General features: G+C 39.2%; 1 protein-coding gene across 2 annotated transcripts in view; it reads right to left on the bottom strand.

Annotated features, from left to right (window-relative positions):
- The window catches only part of DENND1B (DENN domain containing 1B), a 265647-nt gene that overhangs the window by 184224 nt on the left and 66756 nt on the right, over positions 1-14667 (bottom strand). For both annotated transcript variants that reach the window (XM_075936693.2, XM_089780568.1), the window contains exon 3: positions 2439-2482. In XM_075936693.2, coding sequence (XP_075792808.1) covers positions 2439-2482 — 44 coding nt within the window. The remainder of the gene's footprint in view (positions 1-2438; positions 2483-14667) is intronic.

The raw sequence follows: 14667 nt of genomic DNA, 5'->3' as shown, positions 1-14667 counted from the left end.
ACTGTAATGATAGGATCTCTACAGGAAGAATTTGCAAAGGTGGCCAGATATGAAAGACACATTCCTCTAGGGAAACAAGAAATAGGAAGCTATTCATAGAACTAGTAGGAAAGAAATGTTAAGCCAAGAGGCTGAAAAAGACCGAAGGAAGCAGTAAAGAAGAGGATAAGAAAAGGGGAAGGAGGAGAAAGATCAGAACAAGTGAGATGGGCTTTGGAAAGGTTTTGCTGGCCCATGAAAGTGAAGACAAGATAAGGGAATAAGCTCTCAGGGCTCACCACAGGAGGAAAGCAATTTTTTGTTTCTCTCTGTAAATGTAATCAGTTCACTATTAACAGGTGTATATGAGGAGCCTATGGATTTTAGCACACATTATTCCTTAGGTTACATTCAAAATTTAATAATCTCAGTTTACTTTTGCAGTAAAACTGATTGCAATATGGGGGAGAAGAACAGGCACTGATTTTGTTGTGAATTCCCCACCCTCCCCCCGCCTGACATTCATTTTATTTAATTAGAAATGCTCTGAATAGATCTAATTAGAAATTTGCAAGTGGAGGACATTTAGGGTATGTCTACACAGCAAAGTTATTTCAGGATAACCCGCATCTTTTGAACACATCCGCTGTTTTAAAATATAGCCGACACAATCTAATTTGCCATCCCTGTATACCTCATTCTACGAGGAGTAAGGGTTGGCTCAAAATAGCACATTATTTCTAAATTTGGCGGTGTGTACACAGTGCATAGCACAAATGCCATATCTTATTTTGAGTTTCAGGTGTTGTGAAGATGCACCCTTAGATCCTTCATGTCTCCTCTCTCGGGGCTTGATCCAAAGCCTACTGAGGACAATTAAAAGGCTCCTACTAATTGCAGTGTGTTGGTTGGATCAAAACCTTGATGCAGAAGCAAAGCCCAATCGTTTTCAAAACCTACTGATCAATATAGATTTTCAAGAAAAATGAGAGGGAATTTGGAATTTACCTTTTTCCTTGAAATCTAAGATTGTCCTTCACAAACAATTTACCAGAAGTATTTGTTTCCCTAAATTGTGGGATGGGTTTGAATTCAGTTTTTGCAGACCCCAAAGGTAGGTTCCAGATAGATGCCTTTAAAATTATGTTGGCCTTATATGTGTACCTCGAGTCTTCGGTAGATTTAATCTTCTAATCATATTTCAACAAAAAAGTGTTCACTGAATAATCTTCAACCTACTGCTTAAGTTTCAACTTGTCCTCATACTTCTTTTTGAGTGTGTCCTTCCTAAAACTTCGGAATTTAAACCAGAAAAGGGACAGTCATTCTTTCCTAAGGAAGGTACTATCAAAACTTGCCCAATATATGGTTAAAAAGTTATCATGGCGTACTTTGCTCATATTCCATTTATCCCTCACTTATAAGCTCCATATCCTTGACTAGAAAGAACCACCCATCCAGATAATACACAAATATTAAGTGGGTGAATGATTCCTTTAATCATATACCATCTTTCTTCTGTCTTTACAGAATCTCTTGTTACTAATTTCAAACTATTGCTCCAATTTATCAAAATCTACTGTGCAGATATTTCTAATGCATTGTTGAGTCAATGTGGATACCAGAAAGAGAGTAAAGATATTCTCCGTCATCAGAATCACTTCTTCAATAAAATGTGTCTATAGAAGCTCTTTATGTACAAATAAAAATGTTCTCAACAAAACAGAATAATCTAAATCATAATTAAAACCAAAAAAGTTACAAATAAAAATATTTTCTCCGCTTAAGCAGAATACCTAATTAATAAACTTGCTACTAATGCTATCAAGTATGGATATAAGCTTTTAGATAGAGTGGACCTAAGTTTACATTTGAGAATAATTCATAAAACGAAATTAGGGCTTCAGTGTTTGTACACTTAGTAGGTTTACCTCCATTGTCCATTGCTAGCATATGCAAAATAACTGTATTACAAAACAAAATACTTAGTAATTATATAAAGCAATATTAAATGTTGAGCTGTAAACTAGTAGGGCAACATCATTCATTAAAGGTTCCAATATTAAAAGTAGACAAGAAGTTTTTGTTAATTTATATATCTTTTATGAGACCCATTTTGCCTCACTAAGAGGAATTGTAAAGCTTTGTTGAAAAATGTATCTTATTTTCAACCCGAAGTAACAAAACCCACCAACTTAATTTAAAAAATCCCTGTCAAATACACTACAGCTCAAATAATAAAAAAAAATGTGAATCTGCTAAAGGAACTACTATGGGCAAAATGCTTCAAAACTACTATTGCATATTCTTGTCACAAATGCTTTCTAATTACCAATCCATCAGTTGGCAAAGACTTGCTCACTGGTATCATTAGCATCTGCCTTTCTACAGCTGAATAGAAGAGCTTTTTTATTATTATTCTAACATAAAAAAAAAAAGTTCAATCTCATGTTTCCAACCTGGTCTCCAAAGTCCTCCGGGAACTTCCACAGTACCACTGGATCTGTAAATAATTGACAGACAGCATTAATCAGAGGCAAAAGAACAGAGTATTACAGTCAAAGTACATTAATATTAAAGAGAGGGTCAGCATAGCTTCAAGCTCTCCAGCAAGTGCAAAAATGTATCTCAAAACTAAGGAAGATACTGGATTATTAAAAAGATTCTTTTATTTCATATTTATGGATCTACAAGTATATTTTTATGTAACAATAGCAGATTACAATGTACTGAGATATATTCAGATTTAAATATTCTTTTTAGCCTTTGAGTACTTCAACTCATTTTTAAGGAGTCAATTCAATATTCAAAATTATATTTCAGTTATGGCATCAAATGAAAAGAGCCTTTTTCCAGCCTCAGCAGGTAAGATGGCAAGATGACAACTGATTAAATGGGAAAATAACTAAAATATACCTACAAATAACCTATGCGCTATAAACATGCTACATATGAATACAAAAATGGCCATTATTCTTGTTAATCCATTTTACATATTTTTCCCTTCAGCCTCAGATCAATGCTATATAAGCTATGGATTAAAAAACTGATTGTTATGTACTTATGAAGAGCCAAGCATCACAATTTAACTTGAGCAAAAGTCAAAACAGGACAACATACCTGTGGTTTTTCTCAGCTTTTACCCACTTTTAATAACATAATTCTTTAGTCTCTTCTATTCAATGATTCTAAATTGTTTCACAAATATTCAATTAAACCTTAAAATGCCTCTGTGAGGTAGGTCTGACAAGTGTTATCACAAATTTACTGATGGGGAGACTGAGGCACGATCACAGATGGTGGAGTAAATCAATATCAAAACTGTTAAGAATCCAAGTCCCCAAGTCCTATTCCCATGCTTCCCTCTAGGGCTGTAGTTCTCAACTGGTGGTCCATGGACCTATGGAGGTCCATGGTGACTTTTTTGGTGGTCCACAGGAACATTGGAGTTAAATTATTATTTAGTAACCATTCTGAAAGCTAGGAATTATTCAAAAGGCACTATTTGTTAGTATTTATTAGCTGTTACTTTTCCTTAGTCACTAGCATAATGAACCGTACTCCTCTATAAATGATAATATACCAATGGACTTATATGACATCTTGTAACAGTACCCTATATATAGTACAAAATAAACATCACTAATGCAAACGCCTTTTTGTTTCCATACGACCTTAACCAATGTAAATCCTACAACTACAGTTCACTCCTATGCAGGTACTCAATAAAGAATGGCATTAATGACCAGAAAAATGGCTTGGTAAAGAATTTTAAAAGCAGATGTTTGTTCAAGGAGCAGAACCAAGGAAGAAGGGAACTGGATATTGAATGATCATTGAGTAACCACCGACACTGTTTATTTTTATCTTCCGGGTAGTCCCAGACTAGGACTGTTAGCTATCGGCGAATTCAACGGTTGACTGAGCGCATGAATTCTTAGCGGCTAGTTGACTATTCTATAGTGCCTAGTGGTCAGGGCCGGCAGCCATTGCAATCCAGCCCCACTCTTGGGCAGACCCCTGACACCTCATACTGCTGCCTCTCCATCAGAGGCATTAGCGCAGGGATCCAGTCCACAAGTGCAGCCAGTTTAAAAACCAGTTCTACTTCACGTACTGGGTGCCTGCCACCTCACGCTGCTGCCTCCAAGATAGAGACAGCAATGTAGCGTGGCAACAGTTCCTGTCTGCAAGAGGTCCAAGCTCCACACAGACAGAGTCTGCTGGGGGGCAGAGGTCAGGGCATCAGCGTCATCCCCTTCCTCCCCTCATGCTGCTTTCTCTGATAGAGGCAGCAGAGTGTGTGGGGGGGGGGGGGCAGGCAGCACCGTGGAGCCAGTGCTGGAGGGAACCGGCTTTTAAGACAGTTCTCCCAAGCAGCAACCACTGCCTCCCCCCAACTTGCTGCCTCTGATACAGAGGCAGCAGGGGAGGGAATGCGAGTAGTCGACAAGATTAACAAAGAAGGCCAGGCTTATTGGTGAATCGACTAGTTGACTACTCATTCATACCTCTATCCAAGACATGCAATAATAAAGTTGCAACCTGATTAAAACTACAAGTGTCACATCGGCTCTGACTTTGTGGGTGCTCCAGGGCTGGAAGAACCAACAAAAAAAAATTAGTGGATGCTGCGCATCCGCTGGCAGCCAAACTTCACTACTATCTCCCCTCCCCTTTCCACCAGCACCACCCACCCACCAGCAGCCCCACTAATCCTCCTTCCCAGCACCTCCAAACCACCATTAAACAGCCATTTTGTTCCAAGAGTATGGGGGAAAGAGTGGGGATGGTATGTGCTGAGGGTGGGGGTGATAAGAGGCATGGCGGGGATGGGGGGATCGTACACTGCTCCCCACAGCCTGAGCAGAAGTCTGTGCCTATGAAAAGTCTCTTGTCCTTTTTTCAGTTCAGCCAGACAATAAGCTTTATGTCTCTGCCTCATTACATTTTATGCCAGATCTGTCTCACTTTTACCCTGCTTTATCATACTTTCTTTTTCAAGTTCCAACAATTGTAAGTGATCTATAATTATATGCACTGTGGTGTGATTTCTCTCTGGATATTATTTACTTATTTCAAGTTTTAAAAGACAAAATACACACCTATCCTCCAGCTCTGCAGACTCTGACAGTCTAATACATCAATGGCAGGCAATTGGCCAATCCCTCCCATAAACAAAACAGCCCATAAAAAAAATCCCCATCTTAATTCAAACAAAAACCCCAGGCCTCTTAACCTCCTCCAAATGTTCAAAGAGACAGGCTTCACAATAATATAGTTACTAATATTTATGTGGTGGTGTTGATGTTATTAATATTTTATAGATGCAGTAAAGTTATTAAATATCTAAAAGAAAAAAACTCAAATTGGTTATGCCACAGAAAGAAACTTTAGTTTTCTTTCTTTCCGCTGTTTTACTGAAACCAGCTCCTACCACCACCTCTCCCAAAAAGCCCACATTACCCTTCTTTCTTTAGATTTTATTGTCATCATCTCAGTCATTTTTTTTAACAAGTTATGTTTGTTTCTGCTTTGGGAGCTAGACTCAGACTATATCTGACATATTGTTGTGGAAACTTCTCACAAGTGCTGCAAAAGAAGCAAAGGGGAACTGAATTTAAAAAAAAGAGAAAGAGAAAGAGAAAGAATAAACTAATTCTGCAACTTCATGCCCTTTACAAAGCCTGATTTTTTCTTTCCCCAGAGGATTACTTTCCAGATACTCCACCTGATCTGGCAATGTTAGGTCAATTTTATGCTGATTTTATGGGCGAGAGGATGGGAATTGCTAGTAAGGATAGCTGTTGCCATACTTGGCTGATGAGCCATTGAGTTCCTAACCTGTCAGGGCATACACGCCATGCATTAATTCTAAGTAAATGGGCTAGCTGGAAGAAACCCTAATATATAAAACAGAGCTTTTTACTAAGTATACAGAATCTGTGGTACACATTTCTCACAATAGAACATGCTCAACATTGGCCCAAGAATACTTGACAATTAACATCTTAAATATTAAGTATTTGAAAACATACCTCATCTGTAGGAAGTATTATAAAGTGGTCTCCAAGTCTATATTACCTGAACTAATATACTGAAGCCACAAATATGTCTCTATAATAGGGGAGGGCAAGCCAGCCTCTGCGAAGCCGGTGGATCCAGCTTGCAGCTGCCCTGCTGCTTCCCCAACCCCAGGCCAATCAAGTCCTGGAGACAGGGCAGCATGCAAAGTCTCCTCTTCTGCCAGGAATGCGTAGCACCAGAGGGAACTGCTGGCTGTTTTAAAACAGCCGGCTGTTCTCTCTAGCCACTGCACACCCCTGGTAGGGTGGGATAGAGGGGAGGAATTTTGTGCGCTTCCCCCACCCTGAGGCCCTGACTGGCTTGCAGCAAGGGGTGTGTGCACAGAGTTTCTTCCCGCTACGTGGCCTGGAACATCTGGTCATTCGTTCTAGGCACCAGGGAAGGAGGGGAGACTTCATGCGCTTCCCCATTGCCAGGCCAATCAGGGTCTGTGGGTGGGGAAGCACAAGAAGTCTCCTGGCCCCGCGCCTTCTGCCTACGGCCCCACCCTTTTGGGAGCAGCCCTGGACCACTTAAGAAATTTAATGAAGTGGCCTCATTTTTTAAACTATTGCCCACTCCTGCTCTACAGCAATTACTAATTTATTGTTTCTACCTCAGCTGTGAATACCAAAAGCAACCATATTTTATTTAAAAAAAAAACAACAGACATCTTATTTTAAAAAACAAGATAGACCTTTATTACATGGCAGCTCCTACAGTCCTGCCCAGAACAAAGTCTAGGCTACAAAAATGAGTAATAACTGCTTACATTAAATCAAAATACATTTGATGAAAATATTGCTAGAATGTTATTTATTGTGTAACTAGAGTAACATTGTATATCCAGTTTAAAAAATGCTATGCACACTTCTGATTGTCATGATCCAATTTTGACTGGAAAACCTATTTTAAATCTTACTAGACACATTTTATTACTGTAACTGCGTGCACGCTTAATTTGAATATGTAGTTTGAGGGAAACAGTATTTGTTTTGAAAAAGATATTCTAAAGTCATTACAAAACTAGATATAAATTATTACTATAACTATTACTTTCACACTGAAAATACAGTAGTAGCGTATAAGCTGTACTTAAAAATTCTGAAATTCCTTTACCGCTCATATCTAAAAAAGAAACTTCCTCCTAACAAACATATGTTATACAAAAAAATAAATAAATAAAAAAGAGCGAGAGATGGGGAAGAACTGGTTTAAAAAAAAAAAAAAACCAGCCAATCAGATATGGTGTAGCATGTACATTGAGCTTTCTGTGTCCCTTTAGGAACTGATCAAATTTCTGATATTATTTTCAGATGACAGGTGAACAGAGGAGGAGCCAGAAGAAAGAACCCAGCAGCTCATGGCAACTCCTGCCCCATCTGCTCCTCAGGAAAAAAATAGGGCAGCTTTTCCTCCCTTATTTATGCTGGACAGGGGGAGCGGACCCCACTGTAAATGCTTCTCATCTGAGGCACTGGAGAAAAGGAGGAGGTTGTGAAAAGAAGAGACCATGGAGCAGGAGTAGCTGTGATAGTCTGTATCTGTAAAAATAACAAGGAGTCCTGTGGCACCTTCAAGACTAACAAATTTATTTGGGCATAAGCTTTTGTGAGTCAAACTATTTTGTCCATGAATCTGATAACGTGATTTTGACCCACAAAAGCTTATGCCCAAATAAATATGTTAGTCTTTAAGGTGACAGAGGACTCCTCATTGATTTAACTCTCAAAAGGTTTTCCCGTAAACTATACAGCAAACCCTAATAGTGTAGACTCACTTTATATTGCCAAAAAAGGATTTTTTTAACCAGAAAAGAAAAACTAGTTCCTGCAGCAAAATAAGCTACCAGCAAAAGTATTTTTGCCATTAAAATGATAGTGTAGATGCATTTATAACAGGCATAACTTCATTAGCAAAATATCACACCCCTAGCAAAAATATCTATGCTAGCAAACTTTTAAATATAGACTAAGCCTTTAAGTGGTCTAGGCCTTCAGTGATCAGGATAATAAACACCCAGGGATGGCAACAGATTTTGCCGGGACCCGGGCAAGGCTGGGGTGGAAAGAGTGAGATTAGGTGGCTAAGTTTCCCCACCAAGCCTTCAGCGCCACCCAGAGCACACTACCCTGGACTCCAGTAGCCATTTAAAGGGCCTAGGACTCCGGACGCTATTGCTACTTCTGTAGTGGTGGCAGAGACTGAGAGCCCTTGGCTCTTTTAAATCACCAGGCCCCAGGGCACAGCTGCCACTTCCCTACTCACATTGTCAATGGATTTGTGGCAGTGTTATCTTCAAGTCATCATTGTCAAGTCAAAGTCGAGTCTCAAGTCACTACAGTTCAAGTCTCAAGACGAGTCTCAAGTCCCTAAAGTCACTTTCGAGTCAAGTCCCAAGTCTTAATTTTAAAAATGTCAAGTCACTTTTGTACAAGCCATCAATATCGGCATTTTCGGACAATTTTTTCACAAAGTCGATTTAACAAAATTAGCAAATCTCAAGTCAAGTCTCAAGTCACAAACAATGAACCCGAGTCGAGTCTTAAGTTGAGTCACCTAAGCGACTTAAGTCGGACTCAAGTTCAAGTCGTGGGACTCGAATCAATAACTCTGGTCTGTGGATATTTAAAGCCAGCAGGAGGGCATCTTTATCTTTTCTTGCTGACAAAACAATAGGAAACATTCTCCACATTTTCTCCCCCACTGGCCTAATAAATAGGGTTGCCAGGTGTCTGGTATTGGCCCAGATGGTCCGGAATTTGTGGCCTCTGTCTGGTTAAAAAAATAAGCCAGAAAATACCGGACATGTAAAATGTCTGGTATTTTCTGTTTCTCAGATGGAAGGCCACTTGGGATATTCTTCCCCTGCCAAGTTTGGCAAGGACTGTGGGGGTGTGGGAAGCAAGGGGATTTTAAATGCGGTTTTTGTTTTTCCTCAACAGTTTTGGTCCCCCAGTCTTTACTGCTTAACCAGTTTGATCCTTTTTTTTTCTTTTTTTTTTTTTTTTTGGTTGCTTAACCAATTTTTTCCCCATGTTCGGTATTTTTTGTGAAAGTATCTGGCAACCCTACTAATGAAAACATGAGATTCACAATGTCCTCATTCCCCATCTCCAAAAACACTTTTATGTGTCTTCGTATTTTGCATTATTCCCATAGGTTCAAGTCTGGTTGTTTCAGTGGGAGGGGAAGGAAATGCATTCACCTAGAAAATAATTTGGCATTGGTGAATACGTATTTTGAAAGTGGACTGTATCAGTCAGTCCTTCATGGTAAAAGTATGTTTTCCTAATACAGATTATCAAAATCAAAATTATATAGTCCATTAGTCATTCTCTTCAAATATAATGGCTATAAAGCACAATGTCATTGCAATGACATGAGTAGTCTCAATTACCTTCAAAACTGTTTACGTTTTCTTTAACTCAATTCTTTTCAGGTGTCCATAGGAACAATATATTAACTTCCATATGATTATTGAGAGTTAATATAAGCCAAAATTTGGTAGTAATAGCTAGAAGGATAATGTACATTCCTTTTCTTCACTTGTTGGTTTTGCAGTGGATCCTCCAGCTACTGTGATGTACAAGGCTATGATGTGACAAAAAATAGGAAAAGTCACAGCTTGGCCAGGATAAAAAAAAAAGACCATAATTATAATTGTAAGATTTATTTTTAAAAGATCTGTTAATTAATATACAGTGGTTTGTCATGGGAAAATTATGAAAAATAAATGTGTATCCTTTATTTTACCACAACAATAGTTTAAACAATTGAATAATCAATGAAAACCATGAAAGCCTCATACTACTCAACACTACAGGACCTAAAGAGAGAGAGAATTCAATGAGGGAAACACTGAGAATGGATCAGATCAGACCTATGGTCCGCTAGCCTACTTCCACTGGTCCATCTGTTAGAAGAAGGTTTAGGAACCCTGCAGCAAGACGACATGGGATCATTTACCCTTGTATTTAGGTTTCTAAATACTTAATATACAGAGATTGTCTTAAACCCTGCGTCATGGCCCAGAGGTCTTGAACCAATATTTACAGGGTTTCTAGGAGTAGCCATGCTCCAGCCCTCCATCTGTCCACCTGCCAATGCATGCATACATGAAGCCCAGCTCCAGTTTGAGGCTCTACCCCTGCAGTCCTATTGGTGGGGTCCTGGAGCAGCTAGCTAGTCTGGCTGGCCCAATTTAAGTCAGCAGCAGGAATAGGACAAATGGGCTTTCATCCTGTTCTGTACTGCATGCCTTGTGCTTCCTGCTCCTGGGTTTACTTCCAGTTTGTATCCTGCTTCTGACTTGGTAGTATCCTGACTCAACTGATTTCATGTCCTGTGACCATGAACTCTGGCTCTAACTAGTACATCAGGCTGCCTACCAGTCATGACACACTGAAACATATAGTTTAATATCCCTTCTAAAATTGTCATCTTTAATTATGACCATTCTAGAGATTCTTGTTATCCATATAAATGTCCACTCCTTTTTTGGCTCTTGCTAAATTCTGGGCCTCAATAACTCTCTGTGATAATAAATGTCACAGTCTAAGTATACAGTGAATGGGAAAGCATTTCATTTTTATCAGTTTTGAATTTTCCATCTTTTAATCTTATTAAATGTCCCCTTGCTTTTGTAATAGGAGATAAATCGAACAGCACTTCCTCATCTACCCAAGGGAGAGGTGGAGAGAGCAAAGGGCCTTGCCCATATCCCCTCCAGCAGAAGTGAAGCCTCTTTAGTTCATTTTGTTGGTGACTACTGGGGCAAGGAAGCATTTTGTGGATACTTCCACTGGAACTCTCACCACAAAGTTGAGAATGTGGTTGCGAGTGTATTTTGCATGATGCTTGTCCAGGTATCACTCTTTATGTTATCATGGAATTCTGCTTCTCATATTTCTTTCAGCTTTTATGTCTTATGAATTTCAGTGGCTTTTAACTTCCAGATCTGATTCTGCAGTACAAACTCAGAGTTAGAAAAGCCTCGGGAATAGAGGAACAGAATGGATAAAAATTCTTAGAGGATAAGGGTTACATAATTACATGTATGGTTAATAACATTTCTTCATGGTGTACAGTTTTATAGTACTACATATGGTGAAACTTAACTATTTTCTGCTACCTTTTCGGTTTCCAATTTATGCATACAGGATAAATAATATCCAAGTGAAGAGGGCTCATTCAAGACCCTCTGCATAACAGTTACTGTGTCATGTGAGAGGGTAGGAAGGACAAAACAATTCATGGAGATTCCCTTCCAGTCCTAGTATTCTATGATTCTATGTTGGATAACTTAAATTCTGCAGAGCAGTTGTTTTCAAACTGTGTTCCATGCATTCAAATAGTCCAAAGTCTATGTCTTAGACTTCCAAAGGGGTCCATATATCTACTTCAAAAAATTTTAGGGGTCTACAAGTGGAAAATGTTTGGAAACCACTGCTGTAGAAGGTCTTACTACAAGTCTGAAACAGCCTAGCATGGGAAAGGCCTCTTGATGAGAAAGATGATCCACAATTACATGAATATAGTCTTCAAAAATAAGGATACAGAGTGTAAAAGGGATCTAGCCACTAGAGTCTGAGTACACCCTCAGCCTGGAACAAAAGGTGTGCAGCGGTTATTCTATCATGCTGCACCTTACTCACTCATTACAGGGAGACACTGGTATTTGAAACCTTGTGGAAACAAATTGAGTCAACTCTAACCTAAAATAATAGGAAACTTCAATAAAGAAATACAAATCTAAGTCCCAAGTAAGAAACAGTACAACCCCAGAGTTAGAAAAGCCTCGGGAATAGAGGTTGTAGGTAATTCTGAAATGTTCATAGCTCTGAACAAATCACTGGTTGTTCTTTCAAAAGTTTATAATTGTACGTTGACTTAATACAACTTTGAAATTTTACTATGAAGAAAATTTAACACAGTATTATATTGTATTTGTTTCTGCTCCTTTTCACCCTTTTTTTTTTCTTTTTGACTCTGCTGCTGCATGATTATGCACTTCACATTCCAAGTGATATGTGTGGTTGACTGGTCAGTGTGTAACTCTGGTGTTAGTAACTCTGAGATTCCACTATAATGTCATGAGTCACAATGTTGTTGTTCGTCCATCGTATTCGAAGAGGACCTTGACATCTAACAGGTTATGGACTGTTCATGGTGTGTCCGCAAATGGCTGATAAGGCCGATACGGGCACGGAATGTTCTACCACAGGTCGGGCAGACATGTGTGGGCACCACTGTTGCAGCTTTTGCAACTCTGGCTTTACGGAGTGCTCGCTTCTCTTGTGCTATGGTTGTCCTTCTGGCTTCAGATGTTTGACAGCCTTGGTAGATCAGCGTGTGCCATGTTGATCGGTCTTGTGCCAGGGTCTCCCAGCAGGTGGTGTCAATATCCAGGGACTTGAGAGAGGCTTTAAGCGTATCTTTGTATCGCTTCTTTTGTCCCCCGTGCGATCGCTTCCCTTGAAACAGCTCACCATAGAAGAGCTGTTTAGGGATGCGATGATCTGGCATCCTTGCAACATGGCCTGCCCAGCGTGTCTGAGCTTTCATCAGCAGGGTGTAAACTGACGGCAGACCTGCTCTAGAAAGGACTTCTGTGTCTGGCACCTTATCCTGCCACCGGATCCTCAGAAGTCTGCGGAGGCAAATCGTGTGGAAGTGGTTCAGTTGCCTAGCGTGCCTCCTGTATACAGTCCAAGTCTCACTGGCGTACATCAGGGTAGTTAACACTACTGCTCGATAGACTTTAAGCTTTGTAGCAAGACTTATTCCACGGCGGTCCCACACTTTGGTCAATAGTCTGCCGAACGCAGAGCTTGCCTTGGCGACTCTGCAGTTGACCTCGATGTCAATTGTCACTGAGCGGGAGAGGGTGCTGCCAAGATATGTAAATTGGTCCACTGCTTGCAGCTTTTGTCCCTTCACTGTGATGGTGGGCACTTGATGCTGAGCTTTTGGAGCTGGCTGGTGCATCACTTCGGTTTTCTTTGTGTTGATGAGAAGGCCGAAGTTGTCGCATGCTGCTGCAAATTTGTCCATGCTGGCTTGCATTTCCTGCTCTGATCCAGCATTCAGGGCGCAGTCATCAGCAAAAAGGAGATCTCGTAACACAGTCTCTTTTATCTTGGTGACAGCCTGGAGTCTTCGCAGGTTAAACAATTTCCCATCGGTCCTGTATCTCAGTCTGATTCCCAAGGAACACTCTCCCTGAGCATACTATACATTGAACACACATTTCTCAAACTGAGTATTCATGCAACACTTAATGGTTCAAAAGTGTTTTAATTCAATCTCTTTCCCAGAGGTTATGTCTACACTGCACAGTTAATCAGAATAAACTATCCCAGAATAGTTTATTCCAAAATAGCTTATTTCAAAATAGCATATCTATACTGCAGAGAAGACTCAAAATTAGTCCGAGGAAGGCTTCTCTAATGTAGATGTGCTATCTTGATTTAGAGCTCCAGAAGGAATAACTTAGAATGGCCTTGGTGAGGGGCTATTTTGAAGTAGCAGAAGTGGATCATCTACACATGCCTTATTTTGAAATAGCTATTTCGGAATAGGCATTATTCTTCGTAGAACAAGGTTTACAGAAGTCAGAATAAGCCATCTGTTAGTTCGAAATAATTTTGAAATAACGGAATTGCTGGGTAGACGCTCACATAGTTATTTCGGAATAACAGCCATTATTCTGAAATAATTTTGCTGTGTAGACACACCCAAATTGTTCTTAGTTTAGAAAAAAATATAAAGAAGCAGGATACAGATTAAGATAGAATATTCTCAGTGGAAGCTATTCATGTCACAAATCTTTTCTTTACAGTGTTAATGGTACATGTATAACTGCATATTTGGTACAAATATTTTAATCAAGTTAGCTTCTGTAGTGATATTTGTAACCCAGAGAAAAATAAAAATAAAAATTTATCACAACAGTATTTGTTATAAAAATTGTGTTTTCAGACACATAAAAATGGAAAAACTTGAGTACAAAATATCAGGATGTAATTCTTCAGATAGTTCAGCAGGAAATAAATGTTATGCAAAAATCACTGTTTCACTGTCAAACTCACAAATCACTAACACTCCCATAAAAATCCATGTAACCTAATTAACACAAACACTTCATCTGAAATCTGAAGTCCGTAAAAGCTGTAAGTGTGCCTTTACGGACTTGGTTTCAAGCAAACTGTATCTCCTATGGGTAGAGTTCTACATATAGAAAAAGATACATATTGAAAAAAATCCCTAGGTGAGGTGAGGGTAAAAGTTTATTTCAGACAGTTGTGCTTTTAAAAGAATACCATGAATAAATCTAACTTGTCAACCCATTACCTCATGAGAAAATAATAAAGCAGCTTACCTGCTTAAATGTTAAGTATATTTGGTTTTGTTAGCATAAAAATGTATTTCACTACACAAAATATGGTACCTACTTTTTAAAGTACTCCTTAACCGTCAAATAGCATAAGTGTTTTATACTTTTAGCTGCAACAACAGAGATTCTCAGTCTTACCAGAGCTGTCCCTCTAAATATTGTATCTTGCTACTGTTTTACCTGCAGTTATTTTTAAACTAGGGGAAAAGACCAACCATAACATA

This window comes from Pelodiscus sinensis, chromosome 9 (assembly GCF_052426305.1).
Source record: "Pelodiscus sinensis isolate ZL-2025 chromosome 9, ASM5242630v1, whole genome shotgun sequence".
Lineage (NCBI taxonomy): Eukaryota > Metazoa > Chordata > Testudines > Trionychidae > Pelodiscus > Pelodiscus sinensis.
The sequence above is the reverse complement of the archived record's forward strand: the minus strand, read 5'-3'. Positions and strand labels throughout refer to the sequence as shown.